Source organism: Lepidochelys kempii, chromosome 6, assembly GCF_965140285.1.
Source record: "Lepidochelys kempii isolate rLepKem1 chromosome 6, rLepKem1.hap1, whole genome shotgun sequence".
Lineage (NCBI taxonomy): Eukaryota > Metazoa > Chordata > Testudines > Cheloniidae > Lepidochelys > Lepidochelys kempii.
The window spans coordinates 64,073,107-64,095,898 of NC_136385.1; the positions used below are offsets into that span (position 1 = coordinate 64,073,107).

Genomic DNA, 22,792 nt, shown 5'->3' on the forward strand with positions numbered 1-22,792 from the left:
GAAGTGATGAGCACCTTGAAGCTACAGTAGCTGTCATGCTTTTTGGGCAGAGGATGGGGGGGGCTCATTCACAGCATCTCTTAACTATTAGGTCATTAATTTAGTTGCCTAAAATTAGATTTAGAAGCCTAACTTTAGGCAGCCACTTTGGATAATTTTGGCCCACATCTTTAGAGGGCACTCTAAGCCCAAAATATGGATTTTGTGTTAAAAAAACCCACAACTCTTATAAAGCCCAACATAAATTATTTCAAGACCTTTACAATAATGCATGGGCAAGAATATCTTGTCCTTTAAGGTGTCCAGCAGTTCAGTATCCCTACAATTATTTGCAGCGTTGATCCCAGGATATGAGAGAGACAAGGTGCGTGAGGAAATATCTTTTATTAAAGTCAGTCCAGTAAAAGATATTACCTCCCTCACCTTGTCTCTCTCATATCCCTGTACCTATTTGTGAAGAGAAACTTCATAGCACATACTGAACTCTCTGAAATCTTGAATATTAGAGCCTCTACTCCTCACCTCCTCCACTTACCACCTACAGAATGCCTGTCTCTTCCCTGATTCATATAATTTTGCAGCTGCTTGTCCTGAGTCACCAGATGGGTGTTTTTCTACCATAGTGAATTTTATGGAATCAGCACTGCAATCCTGTTGAACTTTCACTGCTCTGCATTTCCCTGAGGGCAGGTGTTGCGCCAGCTCAATGTTTAACTACTGTCTCACAAGCAGGATAAGGGAAGGGAAAGGCAGGACAGGAAAGAGACGTCACAGAGGAGGAAGGTCCTGGAGAAATCAGTCTTCTTTAAAAACCTTGCGCGGAGGGACAGTTGGCAACTGCTTCAACGCTTTGCAGTACACGCTCAACCTTCTTTACTTGGCAGCCAGGATGCAGGATGTGAGTGGAATATTGAAGGAGGGATTCCTTGTTAAAAGGGTAAGAGCTCAAGACAGGAATTGGCTTTCTTTTGAAACTGACATATTTAGACTGCCTTAACTCTTATAACTGACTGTTGCATCTGAAGTGAGGGTCTGCTGGAGCCAGGCCTAGTGCAAGTGTTTGAAAGTAGTTATGGGTTCTACTGCTATTCCCCATTCTTCAAAGAGAATTTCTTTCAAATATGTAAAAAGAACAGGAGTACTTGTGGCACCTTAGAGACTAACAAATTTATAATGACACGGCTACTACTTTGAAACCTCTCAAATATGTAAAATCTTTCAAATTGGTGGATGCATTTTAAGTGCAACCACAGAACTTCTGTCTAAGGTGCATGTATTTATAGAGTTAACCTCCCTGGCTCTGGTTCCCTGTACCAATGTTTTCATAGAGGATGAAAGAGCCATTGGTTATCAAAAAAACAACATTATACACTCACCAGAACATTCCTCAGCAAATTGCAGGTAGAGGAACCTAGCAGAAGGCTGGTGGTAGAAGCGGGATAGAGGTGAGGAGTGAAGCTTTCGGTCTCTGCTCTTGGAAGAGGCTTAGAGCCCCTTCTCTCTGGGGCTAACTAGATTGGCATATTGCGTTCCATAACCACGGTGAAAGCAACTGAAAGAAGATCTGTGTTGCAGGTCTTCCCTCCCACTTGCAGGGCTGGATCACAACCAGAAGCGGAGAGGGGAACTTATTTCTGGGCAGCAGCAGCAGCAGAAGCTTGTTGTTATTATGGGTCTGTCTTACTTGTTAATCGCTTTTATTTTAATACAGAAAGGGCAATGCTGACCAGGGGCTTGTGAGGTTTAAGCCACCTTGGGAAATGCTTCTGTGCACGACACAGCAGCATCACTGGTGCTAATGTGAAGGGTGTGTACCAAGCAGGGCTCCCAAGGCAGCTCAGGTAGTAAGAGCTCCCCACTGTCTGCCAGCCAGCCATTCTCATTCAGGGAAGATGATGACTGCTGCTCCTCACCGAGAACACCCAGGAGCAGAGCTTTTGCTGCTTTTTTCCTTCCCTTTCTGTTGGAAAATTTTAAATTAAATATTTCATTTAGGGTGGGTTTGACCTGAACTGGAATATTTTGGATTGTAAAATGGCCCCAAAACCTTTTGTTTTGAGTCATTTCAACATAAAAATGAATTTCCTGAGTATGGTGCATTGCCTGATAGGAGTTGTACTTCAGACCCCCATTCTCTCCTATGAGCTGGGGTCCCTGGCCAGTCTACCTCTCTCCTCAGGCACTGAAGTCTTCCCTCTGAGCCGTATGGTGTTTCATGGGAGTGATGTGACTGCTGGTGCATAATGGGGTTTGTCCAGCCAGGGAGCCTTGCCCAGAGGGGAGGATGGAGGTCTCAGGTGAACTGAACAACAACTCCCAATGTGCCATGATAGGGAAATACATTTGAAAGCTGAACTGGTCAGTTCAAGAAACTGAAGCTAAACACTTTGATTTTGGGACTGTTGAAAAGTTTTGTTTCAATTGAAAAGGCTGAAGTGAAATGTTTTGTTTCCTAATCACATTTTTTTTGAACTTTTCATTCTGCAAAAAAACTTGATATTTCACCTTTTTGTCCTATGTGGGACAAAAACATTGAAATAGCAGAATTTCCCCTTGAATGGAAATTCCAATTCTCACTCAGCTCTACCCAGGAGGCATAAATGCACCAGAGCAGCTGTGAGGTTGCCCTGGTCGCAGTGCTTAATTTGTGCCGGGGCTTGCCAGGGCCGAACCCCAGCACCCCTAGGCTTGGCAGTTCATAGCCCTGGCATCTCTGGGCTTGCTACATCAGTTATGAGTGTAAAAAAATTACTTGAACCCCCGTCACCTTATTGCTTGACCACCAGCACCTCTTTCATTGTAAATTAAGCACTGCCTGGATGGGTGCAGCAGTGATTTTGGTCTTAGCAGGAGAGTGGATGGAGAACCTCTTGGTCCAACTGTAGCAGTGGAAGTGAGGGGGGCAGGAAGATCTAAGGGCACCAGCTGGAGAGGTGGCAGGAAGGGGTGAAAAGGAGGAAGGAATACAGAGTAGGAGAGAGAGGAACGGAGAGAAGAGATTGAGGAATTGAGTGAGAGAAATGGAGTGGAAAGAAGAGGTAGAGGTTCATTAAGGTGAAGAGAGGAAAACCAGAGTGAAGGACTACAAATAAACACAAGGCAAGGCCATGTAAAAGATGGGGAAAAATAAATGAAGGAGAGAGACTGACTCACTAAAGGGGGAAAAAAGAAAACAGCTAAAACAGACAATGTTAACGGGAAGAAAAGTAGCTGAGGGAATTCACAGGCACTGGAAAAAGACAGAGAGAAGGAAAGAAAAAATGGAGTGAAGGAAGAGAAGGAACAAAACCAAAGGCTGATCCAGCCAGTTAACTTTTGCTTAGCAAGGGCAAGATGTCTTCAGACTTAGTCAGGTTTGAGAGAACCACATTACACCAGTTTTCATAGAAATCGTTAATGTTCCCTCCCAATCCCAAACACATTAATGATCCACGATTCCTGCAGTGACTGGACCTTGCACGTTCCCCAGTCTCTGCCTTACCCACCTTTTTTAACATGATGAAGCCTCCACTACCTTGGTGCCTCACTGACTGACTGTAAAGCTCCATCTCCTGTGAAATATGTAAAGTCAGCTCGACTGCACCATAAAGCCAGAACTGCCGCCAAAAGACAGGACCAGGCATGTCTGTGCCACTCCCCTGGGCAAGCTCTTCTTTAAAACCAGCCTTAGAGCTCCAGTTAATCACACTACTGGATCACAGAGGTTTTCGCTTGTATCCCAGCGCTATAGCACAAGAGGCATGTGGCGGTTTAGCAGCCTTCACTTGGTTGGGATGAAAGGAACGCACAGGAAACGGCAGCATAGTGAAGCAGTTTAGTCACAGGAGATGGGCAGCAGGTCTGATATGACTAAGCACCAATTCGCATTAGGGGAATGTAAGAAAAAACCCAGCTGCTCAGTCAAGAGTTTTCAAGGCTGCCTGGAACCATGGAACCTACCAACGTGCAAAACTGAAATAGAATTAAACTGAAATTTATTCATCAAACAGCAGCCATGCTACTGCTGTCAGCAGGCTGGATCCTTGGAGGTGCTGAGCACTCTGAACTCCCACTGACTCCAACTCAGAGTTACAATACAGTAAATCCTGTGCAAAACCCAGCTCCCTGTTCTCAGTGTTTGCAGATTGGTATTTCCTCTGAGTCACTCATCTGCTTTGAGCTTTTGCCAGAAAAATTCTTGCCATCAGAGATGAGGCCCATGTTTGGGAAAGAATAAAAATTGCATCTTCTTTGTCCAATGATTTTATAAAGACAGATGAGATATATTAACAGAGGAAACTTGCCATGTTGAAGCTCAACTTGTGAGTTTCCAGTGGTGGTAAATTGATAAATTTGCAGTTTCTTTCCTCTTGGTGGGAGAAAGAGCTGCACACAAGGCAAACAATGAATCTGACAAAAAGGGATGGGGGGAGCCCTCTTGATTTGAGATCACTTTGGGATTTATACTTTCTTAGTCCACGGGGAAACTACCCCAGCTGCCACTAGCAATCCTTTCCAGACTTGTCTTTTAATCAGAACAATCTAACTCATAAGAAATATGACCTTGCACGTTCTCAAAAGATATCAGCAAGAGTCAGTCTAGAAATCAATGTTCCAGCATGCATCAAGGTCTCCTTAGCATGACTTCGGTTAAATAATTTTGGGCATTTATCAAAATTCCAGGGTAATGGTCCACATGAAGGAAGTCCATTGCAGTCTCTCTCCAGATTTGTTGGTTGTATTATCACAATATACATAACAACCATTCCAATGAGACTTCTAAAAATAGGTCTGCATATAAGGATAATTAGAGTGTTACCATGTCACCTACCCAAAAGAAAGGTAGGTGGAAAGAGAAATACTCCTCTAAGCTTGTCTTTAAAGTAACCAAGGAAATTTCTTTTGGCATAGGGACATATTGTCCATAACTGGAAAGCAAGATGGTTTGTTCTGCTGCAGGACAAGCTGCTGTATTATAAACTTGACGGAGGCAGGAAGGAGCCTTCTCCTAAGGGCAGGATCATTTTGGATGGTTGCACTATCACTTGTCCGTGCCTGGACTATGAGAACAGACCGGTATGTCTTGAAACATTATCACCATTCTTTTCTTTGCAATGACTTTTTTATTCTCTGGTTTCTCCCCTTCATTCCCTTGACTTCCTCAATTTCTTCCTCTATTGCCCCTGCATGCCTCTCTAGAACTGGGAGCAGTTGATGCTGATCAGCCTTTCAGCAGAGAAGGCCAGATCAAGGTGTTACTCCTGGATTTCCTTATCCTGTCTCTGAGGATTTCTACTCTGGTTGTTTTTCTCTGAACACTCCAGCTCGGAGATGCAATCATATACTAAAAAAAAAAAGGCTGTGGAGGGGAGAATTGGATATAGATGAAAATTCATCTGCCCTGCAGTCACACCGAGAAGGACATGAACAGCATAGTAAATAGGGAGGGTGAGAAAGAGGAAGGAATATGTTTTCCTCATCTTCCCCAATGGTGCACCTATGCTTGAGTTGTATTCTTTGCCTTCCCTGAACTGTGCATCTGGGCTAGCAGCCAGCTCAGCGAGAATTTGCTGCTGTTGAAAGTTTCTGGAGTGTGAAGTCCTCTCTATGTCTAGCCACAGGTGAGCGGCAGCAATGCAACCTTCCCCTGACTGGTACGAATCCGTGTAACTATATATTGCTGAGTCTGTATTTCAGCAAATCTGTTGTTAGAATGAGTATAGCAATGTCTTTCAGCTGTTACCAATGTAGGGCAGATTTGAACCATTAATGTAGATGTGAAAGCTCCATTTCCAAGTTGTAGATCCCTGTGTTATCCGGATAATCTCTGGCCAATCCGCTTTCTTGAGTATACTGGGCTCTGGGCATACAGCTATTACTTGGAGCTAATTGACCCCCAGACTTGAGCTGTGACTGGTGTCCTTCTGGCAATGAACTGATCAGGATTCCCTGCAGTGGTTGACGGAGCTTCTGTTGCGTGAGACAGGGCATCAGGGGAGCATTCCATGCGTGTTAGATAAATGCTTTTATTGCTTTTGTACTTTTCTGTCCATAGCTGGTCATTAAGCTGAAGACAAAAACCAACACAGAATATTTCCTTGAATCTTGCTCCAGAGAAGAGCGGGACTCTTGGGCTTTGGACATTACTGGAGCCATTCATGCTGGCCACCCAGTGCAGGTTCAGCAGCTTCACAGAATGAAAAATTCCTTCAAACTGCCCTCAAACATCAGCCTCAAGTAAGTGTAAACATTTCCCACCCAGTCCTAGGATACTTTGAAATGGAAGGTATTCAGTGACACATCTAGTCTATTGCTCTGCATCTTGGGACCTCAGGTGGGATGATTAGTCCATTTCCCCTACACGCTGTTTAGCAGGAAATTTCAGTAGGTGTCTGTTGCCCTGCATTGTGGCACAACTCATTTACTTATCCTTAAAACAGCTCTGATCAATTGTGGCTTTAGGTCATATAACATTCCCTGCTTGTCTGTCTGTCCATCCATATAACACTGCTCTCTTTTGCTCTTTTACAGCCACATAGTGGACAAAATGCATGATAACAGTAATGGAATTAAACTGACTCACAACATGGAACAAGGCAATACATACAAAGAAAGCTTTACAGGTACATAAGCTCTGGATAGCCAGCCTCCCAATGCCTGATACTTTGCTGCAAAGAAAAGGGAGCCACTGTGGAGTTTTTATACAAGAACAGATTATTTTTATACAAGAAGAGATTATGGCAAACAGAATGTACTGGCCCATTTATGCCCTGCCTCAAAAAGTTTCTCAATTATAAATTTATCCCCTCTCTTTAGAAATATAGAAGCAAATGTAGAACCCAGTGCCTTTGGCAAATCTTGCCTATGCTTGACATTAATATGTCATTGCCATTATGATAAAGCTGGGATAGGCCAGCTGACAGGGATTGTCTGTCTGTGTGTCTCTGTGATGAGCAAGCATTTTGTGTCTCTGTCTGAGAGCTGCCTTTCTCTTTGTAGGTTCTGCACTGGTGGACTGGCTGATCTCCAGTAATTTTGTTGCCTCTCGATTTGAGGCTGTGACATTGGCCTCCATGCTGATGGAAGAAAACTTCACCAAGCCTGTTGGAGTCCGGAGCACAGAAGCCATGCGCAATGGTGATCTGGCTGAGCAGTTTCTAGATGACTCCACAGCACTGTACATGTTTGTAAGTAATGTGGCTTCTAGCAGTAGGATCTCCCCATCCCTCCTGACTCAGATTTGCTTTTAGCTAGTAAAGAGGTTGTGGAGGTGAGGGGAACACACTGCATGTACCAAATGGCAAAATATATAAAAGGCGAAAAAAATATGAAGGACAAATTAAAAATGAGAAGCTTTGGGCTTTTTAATACTTTCCAAGGCTTTTACTTCCCTCAGAAGTGAATGACTAAATTTCGGTTATGGAGGCACCTACAAATAGGAGAGTTACGCATCTAACTGGTTACAGCTGTAGTCCCTAGAGCTAGCTCTGTTTGCATTAGTGGTGGTCAGGCTGAAGCTCTGCTAAAAATCAGGGCTATTGTAAGTGTGTGTGTGTTGTTTTGTGGTTATTCATTTGTCCATTGCACTCTGACAACTGAGGAGATATGCAATAGGCATATGGAATTGGATATATATCTTTGGGAAAAAATAATGTGTTAATGACAGGTTTGTGGAAGACTATGAGGTCAGTACAAAGCTATTCTGTATATTTTTTAATTAGCATTCATCAGATTAACCAAAACTTTTCCAGTTACCATTTTTTTCCATTTGCAGGCTGAAAGCTACAAGAGGAAACTCAGCTCCAGGGAAGAACTGCATCTCCACATCCTTGAATTAAGTGGAACAATTGTAAAACAAGGATATTTAGTAAAACAGGTAAATATGACATTTGAACATCTCCTCTCATTAAGAATTGAGAAAACCAACTCTAGTTGTTCTCTGAGCTGTATGGAGGGTAAAGCTGAATGCCAAGAGCAAGGCTGGATAATTACATTCACTTTCAGGGAGGCACTATTCTTCCTCATTACCTGTCCTAACCTGTCAGGTGGTCAGCAGAATTAGCTTTCATGTTAGCAATACTGCAGAGTAAACAGCAAGGTTGGAAATGAGAAGAGAGTCTATTTGTTGATATAAATAAGTGAGTGGTTGAACTCACTGCTGAGGGATGTTACTGAGGATTATAAAATAATTTCCAGAAGAGCACAGGGGTCCTGCCCAAAATCCAAATTCTATCCTGAGTATCTACATTCACTTTCAAGGGGATGCACTATTCTTCCTCATTACCTACCCTAACCTGTCATGTGGTGCTGTTAAGGAGCGGTTGTGTCCCCTCACTGAGATACTTTACTCAGCATTGAAATGCATCTAACTCATGTATGAGTAGAACCTACTTGTGCAAGCAGTTATTCATGCCATATAGTTGCTCCCATTGATTTCAAATGTGAGTAATTATGTGTGAATGAATAACTGTTTGCAGGCTCATGTCCTTAGTTTGTAAAACATAGTTTATGATACTTGCTAGGAACAAGTTTGCTGTTAATCCTCAGGTTTGATGACATAAACTGATTACTCATTGGCTTGGGTGCAGGGAATCCCACTACATGTGTTCCTGTTAGATGTCTTTCTGGAGTTGTATGTGAAGCGTTGGCCAGTGTGGGTGATGGGGTACTAGATGCACCTTCCTTTCTCCAGGGTTGAAGTGTTTTTACTGACACTGTAAAAGACGGGGTGAAGCAATCCAAAAGGGCCTGGGATCCCGTGAATTCTCAGAGCACTCAGAGTGAATAGATATGTTTGAGGGCTCCAAGATAAGGGAGAGGAGTCAAGTAATTTCACCTAGATTCTTCCCTTCTTTTCCTTTAAAATTATTCTGTAGTAGTGTCGACCCTGACAGAAAAAGAAATCTGTGCATATCCCTATAGGTGTAAAATTGCTAAATACAGGTGGATGTGTGCTGTGTGTACTGCCCCAGGGAAGGAAGTTCATACTGTGGTTCAACAGAGAGGCAAGATTTCAGGGAAGATCTCTATCCTAGGTCTGTTACCACCATTGTCTTTGACTGTACTTGAAAGCCACAGCTTAGGCTCTTCATGGGAAGTGTCATAGTTACACGGGGAGGTGCCTCCAATACAGGGCAACCACACTGACAATGAGAGAGTTGATTGTTCGTCTCTCTCACTTCTCAGGGACACAAGAGGAAAAACTGGAAGGTGAGGCGCTTTGTTCTGAGGGCTGATCCTGCTTTCCTGCACTACTACGACCCAACAAAGGTAAGTGAGCAGTGAACTGCTGACCTCAGACACTATATCTATGTACATATCTCTTACAAACTGTAATAGTAATACAGTCAATTACACAGGAAATTGGGCTCTAGGACTGCCCTCTCCACTTCTTCTCCAGGGCCAGGTGCCCCCTGAATTCCTCCACTCTTTCCCCTTGGGACCGCTTGGGGATTTCCTGGGGCCACATCCCTTGTGTGGTTTTTTGTTTTTTTTTCACTCCCACATTCTCCCTCATGCCTTAGCTCTTTTGGGATTCCTCTGTCTGCCCCTAGAGCCATCTCCCAGCTGGGATTCCTCTCTCTCACACACCCCACTCTGGGGGTATGCCTCTTCTGGGATTCTTTTTGCTCTGGGGCTGTGTCCTCTCTGGGCTGACTCTTTCCCATCCTGAGGCTGCATCACCTCTGTGATTTTTCTGCTCTCTTGTCCTCCTTATTGTAACCTTGAATGGGGCCTGATCACAGAGTGCTAATGGGAATTTCTGCTACTCAGTTCTAAATGTGTATAATGAATAGCAGAGCTTATGTATGTGGATATACAATGCTGCCACTGAGTTACGATGCAGTGAAGCCCAGTACAATACAAAATGGCATGTGGCTAGAAATGTTTTAGTGACATTTAAAGAGACCAGACAATGAACTTTATTTTACTGAAATCTTCCCCACAAGTGCTGTAAACCCAAATTGCACAGCCCTGGGATAACACAAGAGAGCCTGGAAGCAAAACTGATCAAGTCTCACTGTCCTGGCTGAGTGAAGAGTATAAAGTGAACAAATAGCATCAACAGGGGAAAGTTAAATGGATTTTTAAAAGTTGTCGGATGTTGTTGGTAAAACAGAGAATAGGTTTTAAATATGATTGTTATCCTAGCGCTGTCCCTTTAAATAACTAACCTCCCACAACTTATTATGGAAAACAGCTCTGGCTGAGAAAGTGATGCAATTGAATCAATGTGCTGGGAGGGATTTCCCGAGACATGGACGCACTTGTTTTAGATCCAGAATGTTCAGTGTGATCTCGTGTCCTCACCGCTATCCAGTATGTCTGCCTCAGGGAAGGGTTCTAATTCTTACCTCTTCCAACTGGGCCCCATTTTCCTTTCTCACTGCAGGAAGAAAACAGACCAGTTGGTGGGTTTTCTCTCCGTGGCTGCCTTGTCTCAGCTCTGGAGGATAATGGAGTCCCAACTGGTAAGCATGAAACTTTAGGCTGCCTGCTTTGGTTACCGAGGGCTGGTCTACTCCCAAATTTGCCGTGAAATAATTGAATCAGTTTAATTCACGCCTTTGTTATTGTGGTGCAAATCTGTGGGTAGACCAGTCCTGAGTCTCCTGTGAGAAAAGAGGTAGGGGACTGAAGATGACATACCTGTCCCAATACCATTGAGCTGGGTCAGGGGGACTGTTTAGATCTACTTTTGGATACACCAAGAGTTGCCTCTTTCCCCTTTGCTTTTTGCTTGGGCTTGTCAGTCAGGTCTCCACATGAATCACGGGAAGGGAATAGAGCATTGGCTGATACTCCGGAAAATTAATAGTAAAGGGGGCAATTCCTTTTTGCTGGGATACAGTTAAGCTCTTTATTCAGAGGCATCCCTCACCCCGCATCCCCTCTTTTCCATGCTCCCTACTGACACCATCTTTTTCCTCTGTACCTGCCATATGTGAGTGGACACTAAATCTAGTGGACACTAAATATAACAGTGGAAGAAGCTGTAATTGAAGGGTGAATTTGTTTAGCTTAAACAACATTGTCTGGAATCTCAGCTTTGTGATTCAATGTTCCTGCTGTCAAAATAATTTATAGTATGAAAGCAAATGAGCACAAGATTAGTGTGGGACAGCAAATGTGGGTCTCAAATGGGGAGACCCTTCCTGATGAGACACACTTGAGAGGTTCCTTCCCTCCCTCCTTTCCCCATCCTGAATAATAAGTAAGACTAAATTTTAGTCATGGGTATTTTTAGTAAAAGTCATGGACAGGTCACGGGCAATAAACAAAAATTCATGGCTGTGACCTGTCCAAGACCTTTACAATAAATATCCCTGACTAAATCTTAGCTCCCCCCGCCTCCCTGGGGCCAGCCGCTGCTGTGGGGGGCTCCCCGAAGCCAACCGCACCAGCCACTGCTCAGGCAGTCTCCAGGGCCAGCTGCTTGGGCAGCCCTGGGATCAACCACACTGGCTGCTGCAGAAGTCACAGAGGTTGCAGAAGGTCATGGAATCCATGACTTCAGCAACCTTAATGGCAGACACGCGGCCTTAATAATAAGTAATGCAATGAGAAAGCCTTTAAAAGAAAACTGTGAGGGTGGGAATGGGGAATATAACCCCATGTAAAGGAAGCTTGATGATGGCCAGGAGCAGACAGGAGATTAAATCTAATTTATTGTAGGGTTTTCTAAGAAACCCACCACCATAGTATCTAAAACCAATAATAATAATATTCACTATTTAGATAGTGCTTTTTGTCTTCACAGTGTGTAACATTGCCTGGTTATTCCACAAAACACCCCTGTGAGGTAGATTTGTATTATTATTCCCAAGAGAAACTGAGGCACAGAAGAATTAAAGGACTTGTCTGGAATCACACAGCAAGATCTACTACTAACTTTAGTTATGCTAAACTCAAATTCCACCCTCATTGAGACATACATCTGCCACAAACCAGTTCTCTACATGCTCCACTAACCTATTGCACTCTTCCTCTGCAGGGGTGAAGGGGAATGTACAAGGCAACCTCTTCAAAATCATCACTAAAAACGACATTCATTACTACATCCAGGCCAGCTCCAAGGCAGAGCGAGCACAGTGGATTGAGGCCATCAAGCGGCTGACATGAGCAAAATGGACTCTGTACCCAAATCAGGGATCGGGGTGAATAACTGACATTCATGAGCAAGCTTGCTGCTGTCTTTGCTGGGTGTATTATCTCTGGGATGGCTGATTATGAGATGGAAGAGCAAATCTATACATCCAGGTGTCCAATCTACCTCTGACAGATCCATATCATGCTTCACCCTTTAGCAGAAAAGCCTTACTGGTCCCCCTTTGCTATGAGACTCGTACATTCCAGTAGCCCATGTCTACTGCAGTCACAGTGACTGAACCAAGGACTGTGGGTTGGGCCAGCATAAGCACCGGTTTCTGAGGCCACCTCCCTTGACATAACACCACAGAGTCTTTTGCTTAGTTGCACTCTGATTGCCTCAGGGAATACCACACTGAGACAAAACAGCGGTCTGTCCATCCACCTACTCCAGGATCCAGCCTCCTGCTATGCTGGAAAAACCCATGGTACTGTAGGAACACAGGATTTGTCATACCTGATCATACCCATGGCCCATCTACTCCAGTATCTGATCTCTGACAGTGGCCAATGCTGTATATATCAGAAGAAGAAGAGAACCCCACAATCCACCTGGGCAGCTGTGTAACAATACATGGTAAGGGGGAGCTTTTCTCCATGAACCCAGCTGGAGCTCAGTTTGAGTTGCACCAAAGGACTGATAACTAATCATTTAATCCTAGTTACTGTTGTTTCTACTTCAAACCAATAAATTTTGCACTTTTCTAGTAAACTTGACCCCCTAATCATATTAAATCTAGTAATGGGGTACTTGAAACAGATTTACCCTTTTCACGTGATCTTTCCCAGAGGTCAGATCGAGAGGTGAGGAAATAATGGTACTTCACCCAAGGAACAAATTAAAATTTTACCCAAATTTCACCCACAATCCCAAACATCTCCCACTGTGCCAGAATAGCATTGTTATGGAATAATTTTCACAACATAATTCACAAAAGCCTTCACATGGAAAGATTCAGTTAAAGTAAAAAAGCTGGCTTGTTGATTTACAGGGAGGTTTTCAAAGGCACAAATAGAAAATAGGCTTCTGCGTCCTAATGACAAGTGCCCAACAGCCATTTTGTGCCTTCTGAACATTTCCCCCTCAGGGCATACCAGCACCTCATTTTCCCTACTGGGACCACCCCATCACCCAGGTGCTGAGAACCCCAAATTTAGGAGCATGCTTAATACTTGAAGCGTATTTTCAAAGAACATAGACTGCTCACATTATTTTAGAAAATTCTCCTTGTTTTCTGAACACCAGTAACTGGCAGCCATATTTTCTGCAGTGCCCAAAAGAAGCCCTTTGAAAATACTGTAGTATATGCCTTCCACTAACTCTCAGAGGAAGTGTGATGGCAGAGCCAGAAATGGAGCCAATGTCTCTTAAGTTTCATTGCAGTACTTTACCCACAGGCCCATCCCTCCTTGAGTTGAAGTTTTCTGTCCACCAAGCTATATACTGAAAAAATGCTCTCTCTTCAGAGAGGATTTCCCCTTTTTCCTCTGTTACAACCATTAGTGGCCCTAGCCATTTTGCAGGGAGAAAAATGGTTTTTGTCCCGTCCCCGTCCCCCGTCCCCCCACCACCACCTCTAACCCCATGTGCCCAAGTGTGTGGGGAGTGTGGAAAGCTGGCCAATCAGGGGCAGAGAGAGAGGGGAGAAAACAAACAAAAACCGAGCAGCACAGCAGTTTGCAATCCCTGAAAGTTGGGGCGTAGGGCAACTGCCTTGCTTACCCACACCTAGAACCAGCCCCGATTACAGCCATTCATAAATTACCTGAACTTTATATAGATGCACATTTTGGGACTGCAGTACACAACAGGGCCCGCAGAGAGGCGCAGGCCTTTGGTTGGTAATGTGCATGAGGATGTGTGGATGGAATGGGAACAGGAGCCAGGGAAGAAGACCCAAGGCAGGAGCAGCGTCAGCACCATCACCACCAATCGTGTGCTGAGGTGTCTTGTGTCCTGCTACTTGTGTCTTTGGGCCACTAGCTTTAGGAGTTACTCCAGATTCAAACCACGGTAATTCAGATCAGAATCTGACCCATTGTCTTTAAGGGAGAGTTTCACAGGAAAAGGACGGAAGCCTGAGACATGTAGATTGAAACTCATTGGAAAGGAATGTATTTTTTTCACTGTTTGCAAAACATCAAGTACACAGTATAGTGTATATATGTTTAATAATAACAACCGCTTCTCTAAACCTACCAGGGCAAATGATCAGCACAACATTAAGATGGATCAAATGTTTATTTCTTAAAGCAGGTAAAGAGGTTTGCTGGTAAATGGGCAGATATGGCTGGATATAGGAACAGATGATGCAGATTTAGGTACAGATGTTGCTGCACAGGGCCAGTTAAGACAAGACTGCCAAACCTGCAGCTCTACAGAGCTTCCAGTTCTTGAGGGCTCCACCCACTACAGACAGTTGGAAATACTAGTGGGCCATTCACTGCTCCACGGTGTGAGGCACGAAGTGCTTTGTGCTGACTGCTGAGCATTGTGATCATAGCTTGGGGTAATAGGGTGTCTCGTCCTCTAACATGGACCTTGCTGGGGTACACCACAGGTTTCCTCACCTATTTAACAGATTGCCTTCCACTACATGCTAAATCCCACTCTCTACTTCTAGATATGTGACCTAATAACCCCACCCATCCTCAGGTGACTGAGCCCCTTCAGGTGGCATGGCAGAACAATTTAGAGCCAATGAGGGTAGAGAAGGCTGCACACTGTCTGAATCACAGGCTTTGCAGTCTGGAAGGCCCAACAGAATGGCTTTGCAAAGAGCCTCATGTGCTTGAACCAACCCTGTCATTGCAGCTCTTCAGGCTGTGTGAGAAAAAGCAGACATTTCAAACTTGTTAGCAAACAAACCCAAACAAAGTCCACATTTAAAATCTCAAGAAGTACCAAGAAGGAAAAAGAAAACACTTTTATGTACATGGGAAAGTACATTTGCCTTAGTTCATTGGTGATGTGGGGTCCATTTTTCAAGCCACCTTGGTAAGTCTGATGTCCCCTGAGATTTGTAAAGCTGTTACCAAGTGCAGGGGCTGAACGCGGTGAGTGAAATAACAGAGCTGCCGTCCATCGAGCAGGACACGAATCTGCTGGTGCTCACAGAAGAGCTCCATCTGCAAAGAAGCAAGGGCAAAGGGGGAATTAGAGGCCAGCACCACGGGCTGTCTATTTCACTAGCCTGGACTTTGGAACCCCAAATGCTCTATGAAGTGGAGTGTAAGGTCTGTCTAGATTCTCTACGTCTCCTGTAAGTAACATCTTATCTCTGCTGAAAAACTCTTACAGCAAATTATCTTCAATGAATGGGAAAAAGAATTTGCACATAGAGATGGTTCCTCCACGTCAGGAGGTGTTGAGGGAAGCTTGCACTGCCGCTCCCCATGCTGTATTAGTTTGATGGCAAAATAAGACTTAACTCTTCAGGACTGTCAATCTGGCATCTTTCAACTGTATAAAATCCACTGTGTTGTACTCAGCTGGTCCCTTGCTCTACTGTCTCCCCCCTACACCTATGATAACTAACAAGAATACCTTAAACGTGTCCCCTGCTGTGAATGGGAAGTAGGGAATGTTCTTCTCCTCTCTTCCCCATTTCCCAGCAATCTGTGCATTCCGGGTGATGGATTTCTCACTGAAGTTGACTGTAAGTAACAGCCCAATATCCTTGCTTGCATCCATGGGGTCACAGAGCAGAGTCACTGCAAAGCTGTAAGGACCAAGTCAGTGATCATGAACAGGACTTTCAGCAAACTACCAGAACATGGTTGGAGTGACAGATGCACATAAGGACATAGAGCATCCATCCCAAACCACTTAGTGTGGCATATGGCCATGTTTTAATGGTCTGGTGGTTGTAATATCCTGAAATGGTGGTTGAAATACCCCATATTCATCAGCAGTTCTTTGGAATAACTAAAGCAGACCCGCCCTGAAAGAATCCATTTTAGGTTTTTCATTTTGGGAGTGCTTAGCCAGTTTTATGCAGACCTTAAGCCAATCTAGACACATTCAGCAATGCTGGTTACTGTGGTTGTTTACCTTAACACTGAGTCGTAAGGTATTAACTAGTGACTTGTCTTAGGATATGACAGTGATACTGCAGTTATGTCCAATGTAATGGCACCCTATAAATACTTCTACTATGTGATCAATGGAGATTGTTTTTCTGTTTTATTTTGATTTGAGAAGGGAAGAAAGGAGTGAGCTCTTTAGTGTCAGATTGGTACCAGGATCCCTTTCCTTTACATGGATTGCAAATCATATAACAACAAAAGGAATAACTGGAGTGTCTGTACTAGGTAGTTTGTCACAGTTTCAGAGTTAACTGCACCTGTATCCCCCCTAGGTGCTTCCTGGAGGGCACCAACTTAAGGTTTCAGGCTTCCAGCTATTATCTCTCTTGGGATACCCCCATCCCTCTCCCTCCTGCCTGGGGTTTTAAAGCTGCACAGCTCCCTCTCATACACTGTGAAATCCCCAGCAAATCCATCCAATGGTTAGCTCCTGTGCAATGCTTTCTCGCCCAGGGCTATGAACATTACCAGTGGTTACAAGTTACCACACAGCTCAAGCACATTTATTCTTAAGTATTACAGAGAAAACATTTAAAGAAAAGTTTCTACACACATTCACCCATTAGTCTAAGGGGGCCCTAGTAGGCTAAAGTCTTTCTAACCCTTCCACAATGTTTGGACCCCACTCTTAGACAGAAGGACGTGTCCATTTACTGACCTAGAGTCAGATTAAACCCAGCCTTTTCATATCAAAAGCCCTTTCTTTGTCTGTTGGCCTCTGGAAAACCCAGTTTGAATCAGAATATACAAACCTCCCCAGCGGTTTTGTTAGTCTCTAACAAAACCTAGTCTCTAAGGTGTCACAAGTACTCCTTGTTCTTTTTGCTGATACAGACTAACATGGCTACCACTCTGAAACCTGAAAAATCTATGAATCTGGAGCAGCGGGGAGGGAGGGGGGGGAAACAGGGCTGTGGCTCCAGGAGGAGGGAGAGGGAGCAAGTTGTTTCATACTTCCCCTTGCCCTGTTCCCAGCTGCATCCTAGCAGCCCTCAGGATTTTGCTGAATATTTCCCCTCAGCTGGTGGCTGTGGCTGAGCAGACATCTACTGCTAACTCTGTTCAAGGACATACCCCATGGATAAAGCTAAGATTTAGTCATGGGTATTTTTAGTAAAAGTCAAGGACAAGTCATGGCAATAAACAAAAATTCACGGCCCATGACTTTTACTATAAATACCCATTACTATATCTCATCTCCTGAGCCCTGCAGCTTTGGGGGGGCCCTGCTTCAGCGTTGGAGTTTGACTGCCCCTGGTGGCCCGCTGCTCCGGTGGCCCCTGGGACCGCTACTGCTTGGGCAGTCCCCGGTGCCAGCTGCACTGGCCACTATTTGGGCAGTCCCTGGGCTATATCAGGATCCATAGCTGTAAATGACTATAGCTGCCATCTAAACTGCACACAGCTACAGACCAGAGCTTTTTATGCTTGAAACTACTGGATTCTACCACTTGCGCAAAATTAGATGATGATGCTGTCTTTGTAGGCCTCCAACCACTAGTGGGCATTATAATCCCAGATCCTGGATTGGGTCTGATGCTGTCCAACAGAGGGAAAGACTACACATACACACCAGGTAGTTTATATCACAGAAACAAGCAGAAGAAGGTTTGTTGCTTGCACAATCACTTTACCACATTTTTAGAAAGACTGGGCTATCAGTTGTCTCCCCCACTTCAATCTCACTGCAAAAAGAAAGAGATTAGGTTGTGGCCCATTATTATGAGTCTGTACAGCTTCCCTTCCAAACTCAAAAGAATGCAGGCCCTCAAGGAACCTCTTGTGTTTATGGCCAGCCTAAATGGCAGATACTCTGGTACGTGAAATAACCAACTGAACAACAGCTCCCCACTCTACCTCTTGGGGTTGGAACATATGACCCCAATAATAGTGATTTTCATGGCTGGTTTCAGTCCTCCTTTAATTTCACCAATATATCGCTCCACCTAGTGGGGAAAAAAAACTGTTATTGATCTCTAGATTTGCAGCCTGCATGGTAAACTGCAGAACCATGTGATAAACTGCATTTATTACACACTTCTGTCATCTCACCGGCCTTCTGTTCACTAATCAATTTCCCCTGGGACTTATTCTAACAATGCAAGCCACTAAGTACCTTTAAACCACTGCCATTTTTTAAAAATAACTATAAAAATTCTTTCTTTATCCTGTCTACAAATATACTTGAAAATGAATTAGCTGCAAAACAATTCTACCTTTACTAAACCCAAACAGCTCCCTGATCTGTTTTAGTGGTTAGTGACAATTTTAATAGAATAAGTGGCTAATGCAGAGGATTAGAATTGGGATAGTACTTCTCTATCTCACAGGGATGTTTTGCGAGTTAATGGTTATAAAATATTTTGAAAATATAAAGTGCTATAAATACATAAGTAATATATAGTTGTACTCATTTACCTGTGTAAAAATTTTTGAGAAACCTCAGATAGAAGATGCGATAAAAGAGCTAAGTGTTATGTTATTAGCAATTTTCATCATTTGCTTTATTTTTCAAGCTCAGTGCACAGGTAAAACTAATGACAGAGTCAAAGGACTAAATCTTGCAAGCCTTATCAGTCAAAACTGCAATTAAAGTCACCAGGAGCTCTGCACAAATAAGCATTTAGGATTTAGCAGGCTTTAGTCCAAGGAGAGAGGGCTGAAAAGAGCTAAGGGAGTTGATAATAAAATATAAGAACATAAGAACTGCCATACTGGGTCAGACCAATGTTCTAGCCCAGTATCCTGTCTTCTGACAGTAGTCAGTGCCAGATGCTTCAGAGGGAATGAACAGAACAGGGCAATTAACAAGTGATTCATCCCCTGTTGTCCAGTCCCAGCTTCTGGCAATCAGAGATTTAGGGACACCCAGAGCATGGGATTGTGTCAATCCTTGATCATCCAGGTTAGTAGTAATTGATGGACCTATCTTTCATGAATTTATCAAATTCTTTTTTGAACCCAGTTATTCTTTTGGCCTTCACAACATCCCCTGGCAATGAGTTCTACAGGTTCTAATATTACTGACTTGGTATCTCTACTGACATAGGACTAAGCTTAATAAAAATCAGACCTTTGTGGCAGTTTGCATGATCTTTTGTTCATAATGAAGCAGCTTCCATTCAAATGTAATTTGCTACAGTTGAACTTTAGAGTTATGAACAGCTCAGGAACGGAGGTTGTTTGTAACTCTGAAATGTTCATAACTCTGAACACAACATTATGGTTGTTCTTTCAAAAGTTTATAACTGAACATTGACTTAATACAGCTTTGAAATTTTACTGTGCAGAAGAAAAATGCTGCTTTCCCTTTATTTTTTTTAGTTTTTGTTTAACACAGTAGTGTACTGTATTTCCTTTTTTTTCCTTTTTGTCTCTGCTGGTGCCTGATTGTGAACTTCACTTTCTGAATGAGGTGTATGCTGATTGGGCAATTTGAAACGCTGGTGTTCATAACTCTGAGATTCTACTGTATATCACATGATTTTTTAAATAGATCTGTTTGGATTTTTTTTTAATAGATCTGGTTGATCTGAAAAATTAGATCTGTTTGATGATTAAACCTTAAAAAAAGAGCAAATCTGCAATTCACCAAATGTTTGCTGATTTTCATGAGCATACAAACTAGAGATAACAGATTTCTCTCACACAGCAATACTCAGACAGAGGATTGTGAGCCACAAGTGGCTCTTTAATGTGTATCCTGCAGTTCTTTGTAGGACATGATATTAAAACACTGTGTGATTTAATTATTAATCTAAGTTGTTAACCAATCAGGATGCTTTTACTATGTTTTTAACCTATTGTAGTTGATATCATAATAATAATACTTGGTCAGTCATTTTGCTGTGAGAATAATCTAGTAAATGAAACAATGAATTCACACTACTGTGGTTCTTTTGGGCAATGCTGAGGTCTGAGTATCACTACTCTAGCACATTACTGTGGGGCTAGTGGAGGACTGTTGAGAGGAAGGATGGCTCAATGATTAGGATGCTGGCTTAGAATGGGAAAGAGCTGGGTTCAACACTCTGCTATGCCACAGGCTTCTTATGTGTCCTTGGGCAAGTTGCTTAGTTTTTCTGTACCTCATTTGTCCATGTGTAAAAATAGGAATAACAGTACTTCCCTACCTCACAAGGTGGTGGTAAGCCTAAATACATTAAAGATTGTGAGGCACTATGGTGTTGGGGGCGGGATTACTATAAGTACAAAAAAAATTGTTTACTATTACTCCAACGCTTTTTCTAGGTTACTTTGGTTTAAAATGTCCCAAACGACAGCATGTGGACCATTCCCTATGAGTCCCATCCGAAGACTATTCCAGATGCTAATAGATATCATGGTTAGAAAATTTCTCCTAATATTCTGCCTAAATTTTCCTTCTTCATTTCAATGTATGTAATTTCCTGTCCTTCTTTCAGTTTCAATATAACAACTAGTTAGATCCCCCCTAAGAGTGGCATTTACAACCAAATACTTTCTAATCCCACAGACAATTATAGAACCCTGCTTATTTTTTTAATAATTTTAAAAAATAGAGAGAAACGACTAGAGAACCTAACACTTTTAGAAAATGTACAATTATTCCTTGGGGGAATGCAACAGAACCCCAAGCAGGAAAATTTAGGATACTCACCAGAGGAAAAATGTCAAAGGGTGAGATGTATTAGACTGTGGAGTACCCCAAGGGAAGTGGCAGACTCCCTTGAGATATTTAAAATTAGACTAGACAAACTAGTGGAGAATATGTCTCCTCCTCCTCACCAACACTCATTGCTTTCTTAAGTGAGAGACAGTAAAATGAAATAATAACACTTTACAATCTGAAAGGTGGGCTGTGAAGATTAACTACTTAATTTTGGAAAGCTCCATACCGTAAATACTATTATATGTATGTATGATACCACATAAAGAATAAATGTAAGTGTACCCCTGGCTTCCATGCGGTTTTTGTACTTACAAATTCTTCCATGGTACCCTGAATACAGGCTGAGGTCTGATCATTCACAGGTGATTCCCTAGCTGAGACGGAACACATGATATGCCTGAAACCTACTCAGGGATCCAGCATGAGGTAGCAGGAAGAGATCCTGAATGGGTCTTAATTTGGTTACAGGAAGACCCATGCACCTCTAGCAGTTGTATCTTTTTAATACATTTATGTATATAAAAACATATTTTCTTCTAAAAAAAAAACCCTACCAGTGGAGTTATTCACTTACATTTGTGCCCCTGTCATTTTCTGTCATCTCTCTGCAGCAGCCTCGCAGCAAAGTTTTCTTTTTTCTTTTCTTTTCTTTGTGTGTGTGTGTGTGTAGAAAAAATATACAAAAACCCCGGAATAAAGGGAGGATGTAAGGGGGAGCATTATCTCAGTCAAACACTGGTTAGACACCACCCTCTCAAATAGCTGAGTCACAAGAGCCTACTCTTCATCTTCCATCACACAGTGGCAAAAGGCAATAGAGAAACAGTGAGGAACTTGATAGCTCATAGGTATAAAAACAGCTGGGAACTAGTAATTGTTCTAGTACTAGTCTAGGCCATGATAATGCAATTAACTCCAGGCAAGTGAACCCTGGCACTTATGTGGACCCCATTGACTTTGGTGGGGTTCCATGCAGACACAAGAGTCTACCCATGCAGAACCCAGTGCAGAATCAACCCTAAACTGGCAGTGACTGAAAATCATGATCTAATGGTGGCTAGGTAGCCTAAGGGAAAGGTATTGGTGGTCCCAGTCCAGTTCCTCTTTGGACAAGCGTCCATATCACAAAAATACCATCAAAGATGGCCCTAGCTGGACTCCTTGTTGTAGAAGAAACAAGACCAGATGCCTGTGGACACTAAGGCAATGGAGCCTAAATACCTTTGTGGAACTTGGCCTACACCTCTCACTCTTGTATGCTAAGTGGTCCCTACAGAGCAAAGTTGAGGGGCAGCATGAACTGTCACTGCCCATGCTGTACCTTTTCATAGAATCATAGAATATCAGGGTTGGAAGGGACCTCAGGAGGTCATCTAGTCCAACCCCCTGCTCAAAGCAGGACCAATCCCCAATTTTTGCCCCAGATCTCTAAATGGCCCTGTCATAAATATAAAGGGAAGGGTAAACCCCTTTGAAATCCCTCCTGGCCAGGGGAAAGCTCCTCTCACCTGTAAAGGGTTAAGAAGCTAAAGGTAACCTCGCTGGCACCTGACCAAAATGACCAATGAGGAGACAAGATACTTTCAAAAGCTGGGAGGAGGGAGAGAAACAAAGGGTCTGTGTCTGTCTGTAGTCGTCTTGGCCAGGGACAGAACAGGAATGGAGTCTTAGAACTTTTAGTAAGTAATCTAGCTAGGTATGTGTTAGATTATGATTTCTTTAATTGGCTGAGAAAAGAATTGTGCTGAATAGAATAACTATTTCTGTCTGTGTATCTTTTTTGTAACTTAAGGTTTTGCCTAGAGGGGTTCTCTATGTTTTTGAATCTAATTACCCTGTAAGATATCTACCATCCTGATTTTACAGGGGGGATTTCTTTATTTCTATTTACTTCTATTGTTTATTAAAAGTCTTCTTGTAAAA

The 22,792-nt window shown here is 43.0% G+C and overlaps 2 protein-coding genes across 7 annotated transcripts; one reads left to right on the plus strand and one right to left on the minus strand.

The window, feature by feature from the left end:
• Window positions 1-593: 593 nt before the first annotated feature.
• On the plus strand, window positions 594-16,293 carry PLEK2 (pleckstrin 2). Of its 3 annotated transcripts, none has more exons than XM_073348391.2 (9): window positions 594-937; window positions 4,891-5,055; window positions 6,035-6,216; window positions 6,511-6,602; window positions 6,979-7,166; window positions 7,754-7,855; window positions 9,166-9,249; window positions 10,373-10,451; window positions 11,741-11,968. In XM_073348391.2, the coding sequence occupies exons 1-9, from the start codon at window positions 707-709 to the stop codon at window positions 11,779-11,781; spliced, it is 1,164 nt and encodes a 387-aa protein (XP_073204492.1). In that variant the 5' UTR covers window positions 594-706; the 3' UTR covers window positions 11,782-11,968. The 3 variants fall into 3 exon arrangements, with proteins under 3 accessions (XP_073204492.1, XP_073204491.1, XP_073204490.1); XM_073348390.2 differs by lacking the exon at window positions 11,741-11,968 and adding an exon at window positions 11,975-16,293 and having other exon boundaries at window positions 598-937; window positions 4,939-5,055; XM_073348389.2 differs by lacking the exon at window positions 11,741-11,968 and adding an exon at window positions 11,975-16,293 and having other exon boundaries at window positions 599-937.
• LOC140912944 (galectin-related protein A) lies at window positions 14,353-21,609 on the minus strand. Of its 4 annotated transcripts, none has more exons than XM_073348394.1 (6): window positions 21,444-21,609; window positions 18,076-18,164; window positions 17,853-17,903; window positions 15,677-15,851; window positions 15,084-15,258; window positions 14,353-14,953 (listed from the first exon to the last, which is right to left on the minus strand). In XM_073348394.1, exons 1-5 carry the CDS (start codon window positions 21,468-21,470, stop codon window positions 15,115-15,117), a joined length of 486 nt encoding a protein of 161 aa, XP_073204495.1. In that variant the 5' UTR covers window positions 21,471-21,609; the 3' UTR covers window positions 14,353-14,953; window positions 15,084-15,114. The 4 variants fall into 4 exon arrangements, with proteins under 4 accessions (XP_073204495.1, XP_073204494.1, XP_073204493.1 ...); XM_073348393.1 differs by having other exon boundaries at window positions 15,078-15,258; XM_073348392.1 differs by having other exon boundaries at window positions 14,353-15,258.
• Window positions 21,610-22,792: the final 1,183 nt, after the last annotated feature.